The 14162-nt window shown below is 41.9% G+C and overlaps 1 protein-coding gene across 1 annotated transcript in view; it reads left to right on the top strand.

Moving 5' to 3' along the window:
- Positions 1–14162, top strand: part of ITIH5 (inter-alpha-trypsin inhibitor heavy chain 5) — a 76444-nt gene that overhangs the window by 3361 nt on the left and 58921 nt on the right. Inside the window, exon 2 of the mRNA XM_036242121.1 lies at positions 6618–6662. Within this exon, the coding sequence (XP_036098014.1) occupies positions 6618–6662 (45 nt within the window). The remainder of the gene's footprint in view (positions 1–6617; positions 6663–14162) is intronic.

Here is a 14162-nt window from a genome sequence, read left to right as displayed (position 1 = left end):
CCTGACAAGCTGACACAAAGCACAAGTATCACTTATTGATGAGGGACTGTGCAAGTGAGGGGTCCTGAAGCTTATTACATTTTATTAGCTTCTACATAATAATAAAATATTAAATAAAAATAGTAAACCCACTTCCACTCTTATAAGCATTGTGAGGATTAAGGGAGTTAATTCAGGCTAAGCACGTGCCTATGGTAATGGTCACTATTTTTAGTGTTTATATACAGCCTGGTTACGCCCCTGATGACCTCTGCAAGGAGCGTCTCATTGTGCTGCTTTATTCAGGGGGAGCATGGACATCCACCCAGAGGAGTGGCATCGAGGTCCTGTGCGCACAGCCTGGACGGGAACGCAGGTGTGCCGATGCCAAAGGCGGCTTTCAGTGACTCCTCCAGAGAGCAAGCCACTTTCATGTTTCCAACCTAAGGTCCTTTGTTTCAATGCAATTTTTATTTGTAGCCCTTGCTTGGCACATAGATATTGTTCAATATATGGAGCACATCGATTTGGTGACACATCTCTAATTCCCTGAACTAAGAATTTCTGGTGTTTAAATGTTTCATAATCTCTCACTCAGAACCAAACCTTTGCATTTGGGAAAAAACCAAGACACCTGGTTTTTTCTTTTTGTTTAAAAAAACTCTTTAGAAAATAAGTCAGTAAAAGATTTTGTGAATTCCAGACCACTCTGTAATGTCTCCTTTATGTGCATGGGTAGAATTGTTGAAATGGAGCTGAATGGGGAAGGAGGATGTAGTGGCAGAGATTCCAGAGATCTGCTCACTCCCCAACAGGCATATCTTGTTTCTCTGAGGGGGGTGGAAGTGGGGGCACTTCCTGAGAATAAGGTGATGAGCTGTATGTGACTCCTTCCTAACTAGCACTCTTTCCCAAGCCTAGATGCTCAACCTTAAAGCAGTCTTGCCTACCGGGCTGTCAGAGTCCCAGTAGGAGGACCCAGCAAACTTTTTGTATCTAAGGAACAACAGAGTCTACTTAAGAAGATGGGGCCATGGGGAGGAGACGTGAGCTTTCTGGGGAAGGACGGGGGTCCTAACCCTCCTTACTATTTTCCTACAAGGAAGGTCCGTTTTTCTTTTTTTTTCACAGTTAAAAGAAATAGCGACTTGCCTAAGGCTAGCTGATTTTTTTTTTCATTTTATTTATTTTTTACTTAAAAAAAATTTAATTATTTTTGTTAAGATGTTTCTCCTTCCCCCCCCCTGATTCCCCCCTTTCCCTCCCTCCCTGCCCTGTCCCCAGCTTTGTTGTCCATGTCCATTGTTCATGCATACATGTATATAAGTTCTGTGGTTTATCTCTCCCCCCCACCCCCTCTTCTGGGGATTGTCAGTCTGTACCCCACTTCCACATCTCTGGAACTATCCCATTCCTCAGACTGTTATGTTCATTATATTCCACAAATAAGTGAGATCATATGATACTTGTCTTTCTCTGTTTGGCTTGTTTCACTTAGAATAATATTTTCCAGGTCCCTCCATGTCGTCTCAAAGGATAAGAGATCTTTCTTTCTTATAGCTGCATAGTACTCCATTGTGTATATGTACCACAGCTTTTTTATCCATTCATCTACTGATGGACATTTGGGCTGTTTCCAGATCTTAGCTATTGTAAATAGTTCTGCTACAAACATGAGGGTACATATATTCTTTCTGATTGGTGTTTCAGGCTTCTTAGGGTATATTCCTAGAAGTGGGATCGCTGGGTCAAATGGCAGTTCAATTTTTAATTTTTTGAGGTAACACCATATTGTTTTCCATAGTGGCTGCACCAGTCTGCATTCCCACCAGCAGTGTACTAGAGTCCCCTTTTCTCCACACCCTCGCCAACATTTGTTGTCTGATGATTTGTTGATGGCGGCCATTCTGACAGGTGTGAGGCGATACCTCTAGTTGATTTTTTTAAAGTTGCCTGGAAATCATTTAGAATTTTAACCCCCAAATCAATTTTATTCTTCCATTACTGAGATTTTTAGGCACTCCAAATTGCAAACGGCTAACAGCTGAACAACCTGTAGCAACACGAATCCAAAGGAAGAAAATTTGTGTGAGTGATACAGAATCACTCACACGGGGATCTTCCCAGGCTAACTGTTCCCAGCCCAGGTGGTAGATGGCACCTCCAGGGCCTCTCCAACCTGTAGCCTTTGGTTTTGTTCAAGTCCTATACCAAACTCAGACGCAACTGACTCCTAAGTTCCTGGGTCCTGGTTGCAGGATTTTTGTTATTATTTATTTATAATTACTTATTTATTTTTATTGTTGAAAGTATTACAGATGTTCCCCTTTCCCCCTATTGACCCCCTCCTTGCCACTCCTGCCCCCTTCCTGCCTTCCCCAACCTAATGTCTGTGTCCATTGGTTGTGCATAGATGCATATAAGTTCTTTGGTTTATCTCTTCCCACCCTCCCAGTCTTTGGTTTTAGGATTTTAGAATGCCCTCAGAAGTTGGGCATTCAACTAGTAGATGAATTCTCTGTACAGACCCTCCAGTCACTTGATGGTGTGTGGCTGAGCCAAGTGTGGCGTTTCTTGGCTCAACAGGGATCCACAGCCACAGACCCAGTGACCGGGCTCAAAAGGAAGGCAGACGGCAGCGTGGACCCTGTCTTGATGCCTCTTTCAGTCAGCCTGGGTCATGAGAGCATCCACGCCAAAGGCAGTGCCCGTGTTCTGTGTTCTCAGAATCTCTTTCGCTGTGGGTGGAATTAGGCTTCTCTGCTCTCCTCTTTTCCCTGCTCTTTGCCATTTATGGGCTTTTCAGATGCTTTCAGGGTATTTCTCTTCTCTTCCATTCATGACCCAACACTGTAATAGATCCTGGGAAAAAATAAATCTGTGATCCAACTTATAAACATTTAAGCAGTGCCTGTTATTTTTGACCTATAGTTGGCCTAACTAATGATGGGCTAGATGCGGGAGATTGTAGACCCCCATCTACATTTCCTGTGTAAAGGAAATCTTCAACCACCCTCTGCTTCCGGGTAGTGAGTGCTGCTTGGTCCATGTGAGTTGACGAGAAAGTGGCAGATCTTTGAGACTGACCTTTTCTCACGTAGTTCCTGTATGGAACCTGATTCTCTTAAATGTCTCCTTCCACTTCAACAGACATCCTACACAAGGAAATGCAGCCACACCTGCATCACTAAGCCCCTTGTGGTCACTCAGGAACAGAGTACATTCCTTTTTCCATTTTCTTTGTCACTTAATGAAAATTACCTTGTCTATTAAATTTTCCTGAGTATGTTTCTTTGTTTTAATGTAGATAGCGTGGTCCGTGATGGCAAGGATCACGGCTTATATTCCTCAATAAATGTTGTGGCCTGGACATCTCTGTTCTGCTGCTGGAGAGATAAGCTCAGCTCAGGAAGAGCAGAGAATTCTATCTGTGCCATCCCTTAAGTCTCTGATTTGGGGCCCCAGGCAGGTTGGTGGAGGCTCTGAGAGTCCTATTCATGGCAGTCCTCGACATTAAGCTGGTGTCAGTTACTTATCTGTTTTTAAACTCCACTTCCAGATTCTTATAATGCAACGGGAAAACAAGCAATAAAAGGGATCAGGAACGCCTAACGGAAAACAATGATGATGATATTAGTGTTAGTTCCACTTCAGTCCCGGCTGGCACCAAGAATCTGTGTGTGCCAGAAAGTTTTGATTCTGGTTCAATCTGAGTTTAAACTTGGACTGAAGTATAGCCATCGCGATCCCATGAGACGTCAGATAGTCATCTCAAAAATGAAAAACCGACTTCTCTTGTTCTCTTTAAAGCTTGTTTATTTTCTTGAAAAACTTATTTTACAAAGGAGGAAACTTCAAAGAAAATACTTTAGGTCAACCAGAGAACATAATACCTGAGGGTAGCTGGGCTTTCCTTCTGACCAGAGTTATGTTAAGTGGTCCCCAGCTAGATCCACAGTTTCAGGATGGGAAGGCCAGAGATGACTCTGCAGAACTGATAAACACCTTGCCCAGGGTGCTTATTGTGACTTCACTTGAACAGTCTCACACATTCCGCCTCATTTTAGAAATAGAACCAGTATCCTCCTAGCAATTGTTGGGTTCTCATTTGGAGTCAGGGCAGATGTCAACCTAAGTCCTCTATTATATCTTTCAATTCCATGTTCTGTGAAATAGGAGGCTCTACAGTAGCTTATAAAGGTAATTTACAGTAGTATTTTGGTGCGAGGGAAGGAGCAGGGAGAGGATGGGGATTAAAACAGTTTCTGTTATACTTTTAGTTTACAAATGGAAATATCTTTTTTTTTGTTTAACCCTCACCCAAGGATATTTTTTTTCCCATTTATCTTTAGACAGAGTGGGAAGGAGAGGGGAGAAAAAGGGAAAGAGAGAGAAACATTGACGTGAGAGAGACACATCGACTGGTTTCCTCCCACACGACCCCAACCAGGGCCGAGGACGAACCGCAACCGAGGTATGTGGCCGTAGTCGGAATCGAACCCAAGACTCATTGGTCCATGGGCTGACCCTCTAACCGCTGAGCTAAACCGGCCAGGGCTGGAAATATCTTTTTTTAATGTGTTTTCTTTTATTGGAAGTAATTATGGCTAATTTGTCAAAAACTGAAGTGATACAGAAAAGTTTAAAGGAAAAGAATTCAACCACCTGGAAGTAGTACCATTAGCATTTCGGTGCCCGGTCTGCACATACAAACACTGATACTTACAACAATGAGGTCATGTTAGATATAGTGTTTTTGTTACTTGATTTAATCATGTAAACACGTGTCACCAGTTTATCAGTCAGGATTGGCTAGGCTGTTCTGTGGTAACAACACCCCAATCACAATGTCTCACATGGCAAACGTTTATTTCTCTCTTGTCCACCTTGTCCATCTGTGCTGGTGGCGGAGGAGGTATGCCCGTTGTGATCACTCGGGAACCTGGGCTTGACAGAGCAGCTCTCATCCCAGACGCTGCTCATTACTGTGCCACAAAGAAAAGACATTTCTGCAGGGTCACATATCTGTAATTAAACACATGCCCAATAGTGACAAGTGTTACACTCATAACTTATTGGCCAGCACTAGTCACATGGTCCTACTGTGCCAAGAGGGGGCCAGGAAATGCAATACGTCCAGCAGAGAGCTAGAGAAATATTTGGTGGACAGCACTGGAGTCCAGTAACATGAACATTTATTGATGTCAATGTATATAGATCCACATCATTATTTCTAATAGCTGTATTCTAACTAATCTGTGTATCACAATATATTTAACTAAACCACTTTTTAAGGATAGTTTAGGCTATTTCTAATTATTAACAATTGTTTGAAAAGCTGCAGATAATTTTCTTATACATTCATATAGTGGAAATGTAAAATGGGATAGCCACTCTGAAAACAATTTGGCAATTTTTTAAAAGTTAAATTTACCATATGACCCAGGAATTCCATTCCCAGGTTTAAAAACATATACCCAATGTCAAGACTTGTGTGTGAATTTTCATGCAAGTTCCACATAATGCCCAAATAACAGCCCCAGAGTGGAAATAACCTAAAGTCCGTCAGCTGATGACTGGATAAACGAAATGTGGTATGTTCACACAATGTGATATTCAGACACAAAAAAGAATGAGTACTGATACATGCTACAACATGGAAGAATCTGGAAAAGATTATGCTAAATGAAAAAAGACTCCTCATAAAAGACGTATTATTTGATTGCATTTATGTGACATGTCCAGCATGAGCCCCTCTACCGGGACAAAGCCAATCAGTGGTAGCCTAGGGCCCGCAGGGGTTGGGAGCTGACAGCCAAGGGGTACAGGGTTTCTTTTGGAATAAATCGATTATGGTGATCATTGCACAACTCCACGAATATATGAAAAACATTGAATTATGTACTTGAAATTATACCACATAAAGCTGTTTTTAAAAGCTATACATAAGACCTAGAGATATTTTTCAAGTTTTGATCTACATTGTCAAATTGCCTCCAGAAAGGATGGTTTACACACACAGCAGCAATACCTCACACTTTAGTTATTGAAACAGTGATTTGCCATGAGTCAAGTTCAACATCCAGCTAGGACTTGCAAATTAGTCCAGAGTGGCTGGTTCCTCAGCATGAATTCTGAAAATGAGGATATTATCTTCTCATGCTCCTCCTCGTCATGTGGGAAAGCACAGCAGCAAACCATCAAGAAAAAAACGCAATAAGAAAATTCAAGTTCAGTTTTGCTTTCAGAGTTTCCTAGAGTTTTGAGTTGAATCATTGAGTGAAGCTGAGCAGACTTACTTATTGTAATGTTCACAACAGCCAAAGAGCTTATTTCCAAGCCCCAAATAAAATGCAACAATACAGTTGAACGTCCTGTTCTCATCATTTCATCCATCCTCTAACAGATTTAAGGACACTCAGACGACGAGGTAGTGTGACATCATGGGTTCAGCAGTCAAACAGGTCTGGGAGGAACGAATTTAAATTCTGACTTAGAAGCTTTCTGATTTAAGATCAAAACTGCTTTTCAGGATAGATAGTCCTTTCTGTGAATTTCAATGGATTGTAACCTCCTCGTGTAACTGACTTCTTTAAGAATGACCTCACAATCGTATTTCATGACTCTTCTCTTTATAGGTTGGACTCAGGGTCCCGAGGCAACTCCGGCTGCTGCAAAGGCTGGTATGTATATTCATGGTGATCCTACACCTGTCCCCTCACTGGTCTATTTTGAGCTAGGCACTAACTTGCTTGTAATTCCGCCAAAGCTTATAAAGCTGCTTGTAGAAGGATTCTGACATGAAGCAGCATAGCTTTTATAGGACTTCCTTTAAGTGGATTTTTCTTTCTGGAAAGACACTTGATTATTTCAGTAGGACTGTAAAGACAAAGTATGAAGTTTTAAGGCCTTCTTAACACACACACACACACACACACACACCTAAATTCACCCTTTACTTTTTTATGACGTTCTTACACAAAAACAAAGGCTTCCTTGTGAAGCAAACAGCTAAAGCAAATGAAGAATTCACATCTGTAGAGTAAAGCTTCATGTGATACAAGTTGGGCAGAGCTCTCAGTGCATGCTGGGGACTAACAGGTTGCAACTCAGGCATTCATTCAACAAGGAATTGTTTGAATGCTTACTGTCTGTCCTGCACTGGGCTGGGCATTGGGAATACACCAATGAACAAGACAGACCACAGACCTGTCCCTCATAGTGCTTGAATTCTTAAGGGGGGTGGGACAGAGAAAAAATAATAATAAATTGTAAGTGTATTAGTAATGGAAAAGATGACAAATACCAGAACAGGGGAAGAAGGGGACCTTACATACATTTGCATCTGTGAGAGTCCTGATTATTACTTTCAAACAGTGGGATTCTATGATGACAACTAATGTGTACTAAGTGCTTCCTATGTGCCAAGCATTTTTTTTATCCTCACCCGAGGACATTTTTCCATTTTTTTGTTCAGATAGAGTAGGAGGGAGAGAGAGGAAGACAGAGAGAGAAACATCGATGTGAAAGGGAACATCGAGTGGCTGCCACCCGCACGACCCAACCAGGGCCGGGGGCAAACTGTTAACGGGAACCGAACCCAGGTCTCTCTGGACCGCAGGCTGACTCTCTAACCGCTGAGCCAAACCGGCCAGGGCAGTGCCAAGCATTGTTTTAAGGGCTTCATGTGTTGGAACTCAGTGACCCTTGCCACAATTCTTTGAAGCATTTTACAGAAGAGGAAATTGAGCTTTAGAGATAACTTGCTTTAAACTACGCAGTTGCTAAGAGGGGCAAGAACCAGAATTTGAGCCCCAACAGCGTGGCTTCTGAGTCTTTGCTCTTAACTAATACACCAAACTGCCTCCTCAATTGTATGTAGTTTTCTATTTGTTATTTTTTCACTCAACATAATTTCACCTGGCCTACCTCTGTTCATTCATTTAGATGGTGAGATATATTCCATGTTGTTGGCACACTATAATTTATTGAGCATTCTTACTATTGATGAGTATTCAAGTCCTGCCCCTCCCCCTAAACACCTACAAACACTTTCTGTTATTCTGTTATGTGGCTGAGTTTAATATAATTTAACTAGATTTTCAGTAGGAGGATTGCTGGATCAAAGTGCATATATATTTTAAATCTTGATAGATGTTTTCAGAGTGCTTTTTTTTTTTTTTATGAATTTTTATTTATTTTTTTGTTACAGATATTTTACCTTTTTACCCCATTGGCACCCCTCACCCTACCCCCCCTCCACCCTGTCCCTGGCTTAGTTGTCCATGTCCATTGGTCATGCATACATGCATATAAGTTCTGTGGTTTATCTCTTCCCACCCCCCCACCTCCCATCCCCTCTTCTGAGGGATGTCAGTCTGTGCCCTACTTCCATGTGTCTGGGTCTACTGTATTCCTCAGACTGTTATGTTCATTATATTCCGTATATAAGTGAGATCATGTGGTATTTGTCTTTTTCTGCTTGGCTTCTTTCACTTAGGATAATACTTTCCAGGTCCCTCCATGTCGTCTCAAAGGATAAGAGATCTTTCTTTCTTACCGCTGCATAGTACTCCATTGTGTATATGTACCACTGCTTTTTTATCCATTCGTCTACTGGTGGACACTTGGGCTGTTTCCAGATCTTAGCTATTGTAAATAGTGCTGCTATGAACATGGGGGTACATATATTCTTCCTGATTGGTGTTTCAGGCTTCTTAGGGTATATTCCCAGCAGTGGGATCACTGGGTCAAATGGAAGTTCAATTTTTAATTTTTTGAGGTAGCACCATATTGTTTTCCATAGCGGCTGCACCAGTCTGCATTCCCACCAGCAGTGTACTAGAGTTCCCTTTCCTCCACACCCTCGCCAACACTTGTTGTTTGATGATTTGTTGATGGCGGCCATTCTGACAGGTGTGAGGTGATACCTCATTGTTGTTTTAATTTGCATCTCTCTGATGATTAGTGATGTTGAGCATTTCTTCATATGTCTCTTGGCCATTTGTATGTCCTGTTTGGAGAGGTGTCTATTCAGCTCCTCTGCCCATTTTTTAATTGGGTTCTTTGTCTTCCTTTTGTGGAGTTGTATGACAGAGTGCTTTTTGAATGCTGTACTCTTAATACTATTTGCATTGACTTTATTTCTATCAGCATGATGAATATGCACACTTCTGCCAACACTAAATATAACTACTCTTTTTTGATTTGCCAGTCTCTTAGATATAAAGTGATTTTTCATTGTTCCATTAACTTGCATTTCCCTAAATACTTACGAGTTTGGGCATTTTTCTATATATTTATTGGTCTTTCAGAGTTGTTCTGCTGTGAATTGATTTTTTCAGATCCTAGATTCATTTCTCTCTTATCCCTTAATTATCAGTATTTCAGATATCTTTGTATGTTACAGATACTCTGTCTTCTAAGTTGGAAGAATTCTCTCCTAAACATGTTATTTGTCTATTAACTTTGTTTATGGTATATTGACCAGTTGAAAGTTTTAAGTTTCTAAGTGATAAATTTATCTTTTCTTTATAGCCTTTGAGTTTTCATTCTTGATTACAAAAGTTTTCTTAACCCCATGACTAAGATTGTTTATGTAATTGCCCAGACATATTTAGAAATCTCTAGGAATTTTAAAAGTCTCACTTTTACATGTATTATGATTTTTTCGCATGAACTTGATTTGCTCATTCAGCTGGTACCCGCAGCAGACCTGATGCTTCACTTTCTTTTACAAATGTCTTTAATGATTCCGCATCACATGTAGGATTAATTCTAAGAACATATGAGGCCCCGTGTGGTCTGGCTCCAGCCAGGCTCTGCAGCCTGTCTACCCTATGAGTCTCCTTATAGTTTATACTCAGCTGTGCCATCCTAATCTGAATGTCCTCTACTCTAATTAATGAATAGAATGTGGGTGGCAACAGCTGGTGCTCATTATCTCTGCCAGCTCATGGACCTTAGGGATTTGCTTGATTTCATTCTTAATTAATTAGATAACCTTTTTCTGAAGCTCTCTGACATCACACACACAAAAAATGTTTATAGTTTGAAAAGCAGGGTGTCTTTCTGTGTGAGTCTCCATGCTGCTTAACAGATACTGACCTGATTTTCCTAAAACGATTCACTGTCATCGTTTAACCTACCCATGGAATCTTCTTCTAGCATCCTCTTCATGGCAGATATACTAAAATTGTAGCGTGGGTTTGTTTTAAGCAGGTATGGTGAGACAGGCAGACAGGGAAATGATTATCATGAAGGAAGAAGTTTGTATTCACAGCTGTAGGAGCAGGGGCACAGCGCACCCCACGGGGCCACTCGGGGAAGCACAGGGTCGTTCAGGAGGCAGAAGGGCACAGGAGAGCATAGCCCAGAGCCTTTATTGGGTTTTTGCAGGAAGGAATTGGTGAATAAGCTTAGGATTGGACAGTATGAATAATTTTGGCAGGCTCTGGACTACCATGGTGGTCCCTAGTTGTCTGGGGGTGATTTAGGGCAGACGAATATTGGCTGAATGTGTGAGAGTTTGGTAAAGGAGGTGGTTGGGAGTGTGCACTCTGGACTGGTTGGTTGTATATCGAAGGTGTGTTGATAGGAGAGTTGTTTGCTATCTGCAGAAATTAGCTAGCCCTGGGATCATGGCCCCAAATACCAGATCATCGAGAATATAGAAAATAAGAGCCCTGGCCAGTTTGGTTCAGCGGTTAGTGTTGGCCCACGGACCAAAGACTCCCGGATTTGATTCTGGCCAACGTCACGTGCCTCAGTTGTGGTTCGTCCCCTGGCCCCGGTTGGGGTTGTGTGAGTGGCAACCAGTCGATGTGTCTCTCTCACATCGATGTTTCTCTCTCTCTTCCTCTCTCCCTCCCTCCCACTCTGAAGATAAATGGAAAAATATCCTCGGGTGAGGATTAAAAAAAATAATAAGAAGAATATAGAAAATAAGAAAGTATAGTCAGTACAGCAGGTAGCACAGTGCTGGGTGTCATCACCTCAAAGAGGGTTAGTTATACATGTGTCTGTCTCCCTACTCTCCACTTTAACCACCATGGTTTATCTTTTTTTGGGAGGTGTATGGAGTGGGTTTTTCTCCAACAGAAAAGTGATGATTGCATTTTATCTTTCCTCTCTTCTAAACGTAATGAAATATTGTGAAGTAGAATGTATTACCGCAGATAGGCAACCCAGAGCTAATGCACCCTCTGTCAGAGGGGTAATTTCTCGAAGGTGACAAATACAGGTGCTTCGTCAGGGAGGGGTCTCATCTGGAGGTCTTCTGCTTCATGTAATAACAACACAGGCTCTGTTGTTTTCCTCAGCCAACTGCCAAGCCCCGGGCTTTTCCTTCATAAGGTGAGGGGGAGCTGAGTTAGATGATTTCTGAGGTTCTCTACCACCTCCAAAATTATCTCTCCTAATAATCACTGAAGAACCAGGAGACCAGAATAAAACAACAAAAGGTTAATCTTCCGGGAAGAGGCCTGACTTCTGGCAAATGCTGTCGCGAACATTCCTCAGTTACATTTCCAGATGGCATCTTGGGCAATTCAGGACATCCTCTGGGTGGCTTGATTTTAAGTGACGCACATGAGTCACACAGAAACGTTTGGTCCCTTGAGAAGCTAATTAAGACACTCCCTGCCTCAAACTGTTTTTCCATCTGTTTAGCTTTTGTAGAAAAATAATGAAGAAATTATTATGTCACAGGAAGACTTGAATTTTGCCCCCGATTTTCCAGTTGACATCTCCAGAAGAAATGAGTTAAGTATCAAAATGGAAAGAGGTTGGATTTTTTTAGAACTGTGCATTGGGAAAAATTCAGGCAACCATTTTATAGCTTTCCCTTTATGACAGACTTTCACAAATATTGACCGTTCCAAGTTTTGTCCGTTTTGTCCAAGTTTTGGGGGTTGTCCATTTTCTGACAATTTGGCAAACCTGTCCAATACTCTCCTCACAATTTACCCTTCTTTCTAATTAAACTGTTCTATTCTTTTTCCAGGAATGGGATGTGGTTCATTCTGACTTCCATGAATTTTGTGTTTCTAGAATGTTCTTTTTGTTCTCTTTCACCACATCATAGTCTAGGTCTGTTTTATAACCCTTTCTTATATTTACAGTCCTCGCTGATTTCTCTTTCTTCTGAAACTGTGAGGACTAATAGCCCGTAAGGTGCACTTTCTTCTCAGTATTATCATAGTACCTTGAGAGAAGGAACCACATGTAATATTTCTTCTCCATCATTTATAGAATTCAGTCTACCGCAGTGTTTAATAAATACTAGTTTATTACCATTCCTTTTCCCGGGGTATGCATTATTCTTTAATTGTTTAAGATTCAGAAAAATCCAATTCAATTCCATAGATATTTTTGAGTTTTACTCTATGCTGAGAGTTGTGGGTAGAAAGAAAAAAACAAGTCTTGGTTCTTGTTCTTCGCGTGTTTACAGTCTGGTAGGGACAGGGATCAGGGATGGGTACGTGAGGGCAGCAAGGGACAGATTCGCACCTACCTGACTTCAGTGGATTGCAGACCGAGGGAGCTGAACAGAAGGGCACCGGCTGAGACTCCAAAGCAACAGCACAAGCTCCTTTCGGAACACAGTAACCAGGCAGAAGCAGTAAAACTAAAATAGTTCTGAAAACTTTCCCCAGCCTGTCTTTTGGATCCATAAATTATGCCTCCTATTCGTGATGTAACATTGTGGAAAATTCTACTATACCCATAATGTTAATTCAGGATAGAAGAAGATACCACAGTAGAGGGAAACTTAGTCTTTTGTCAGGCATCTCTAATTTTCGCATTTTAAGTTCAGTAAAATTATAATTGATAATTATCTTATAAAGGGCAGCAAATCAACATGACACCAATAGTCACAAATGTACCAAGAGAAGGAGATTTTTAATTATTTAAAAAATAATACTAGGCAAGGACTCTCTACTAAAGGCTAAATTATTTGGAATTTGATACAGTTAGAGCTGTACACTCTTATCTAAGATGTGAACGTAACACGATTTTCCCCTAACAGTACTCTGCTTTTATGTAAAAGAGTTCAGTGATAGGCTGATAAGAATTTTTGGAAAATATCAGAATATGAACACAGTGCAGAGCGAGTTCAGCTTAACGTCCTTTGTCTTGAACGCTGACAATTTAATGGACGATAACTGAGGTTCACGGGTAAGTTTTGAATTGGCAACAAGGACAGTTATATCTGGCATGCTCTGGAGTTCTATATTTTATGGCCCATCTAACAATGATTGCTGGGGAAAACCTTGAATGGCCAGGCTCCTCTGTGAACCCTTGATGAAAGAGGCAGGACTGGCAGCCAGAGACTCCAGGTTCCAGAGCTGGGTTTATTCCCTCCTTCCGGTGTGACCTTTGACCTGCATTGGTCAAGTGAGGGGATTGGACCTGAGAATCTTATTCTTTTTTTTTTTTTATCCTCACCTGAGGACATTTTTCCAATTTTTGTACAGATAGAGTGGGAGGGAGAGAGAGGGAGAGAGAGAGAGAGAGAAACATCGACGTGAAAGGTTCACATCGAGTGGCTGCCACCCTCACGACCAACCAGGGCCGGGGACAAACTGCAAGCGAAGTACATGCCCTTAGCGGGAACGGAACCCGGGTCTCTCCGGACTGCAGGCCAACGCTCTAACCACTGAGCCAAACCGGCCAGGGCGAGAATCTTATTCTATATATTTCATCTTTATAATGTATACTGTAACTTCTTCCGGAAAAATTTCAAGGGTGTTTCTAATATGCAGAAGTCTGGTTCACGAAACAAAACAAAACACGTAGAGATCAGAGAGAGCGGAACGCTAAGAATCACTGAGAAAATGACTGAATCGCACTCAAGTGCAAGCCCCATGACAGTAGGGTTGCAAACCCTAAACCGGCTAAAGAGGCGGGGCAGGTGTTCCAGTTTTATGCTGTATAAAAATCTTCCCCAAACTCAGGAGCTTTAAAGCCACGACCATTATTGCGCCAGGTGTGCGGCAGGGTTTGGGCTGAAGCTGTCTTCTGGCCACATGACGTCGAAGGAGGTCGCTGGGTGCTACGGCCGCTGGGCTTCACTGCCGCGGCCACTGCAGTGCCCACGCCCGGCCTCTCTATGACAGTCTCACCCGACGTGGTGACTCAGAGCCTCCGGAGAGCTGTTCCGACAGACTCGAGTTGAAATG

Source organism: Molossus molossus, unplaced genomic scaffold, assembly GCF_014108415.1.
Source record: "Molossus molossus isolate mMolMol1 unplaced genomic scaffold, mMolMol1.p scaffold_m16_p_1, whole genome shotgun sequence".
In the NCBI taxonomy this organism is placed as follows: Eukaryota; Metazoa; Chordata; class Mammalia; order Chiroptera; family Molossidae; genus Molossus; species Molossus molossus.
Note: the sequence above shows the minus strand (reverse complement) of the source record. Positions and strands in the feature narration are given on the sequence as shown.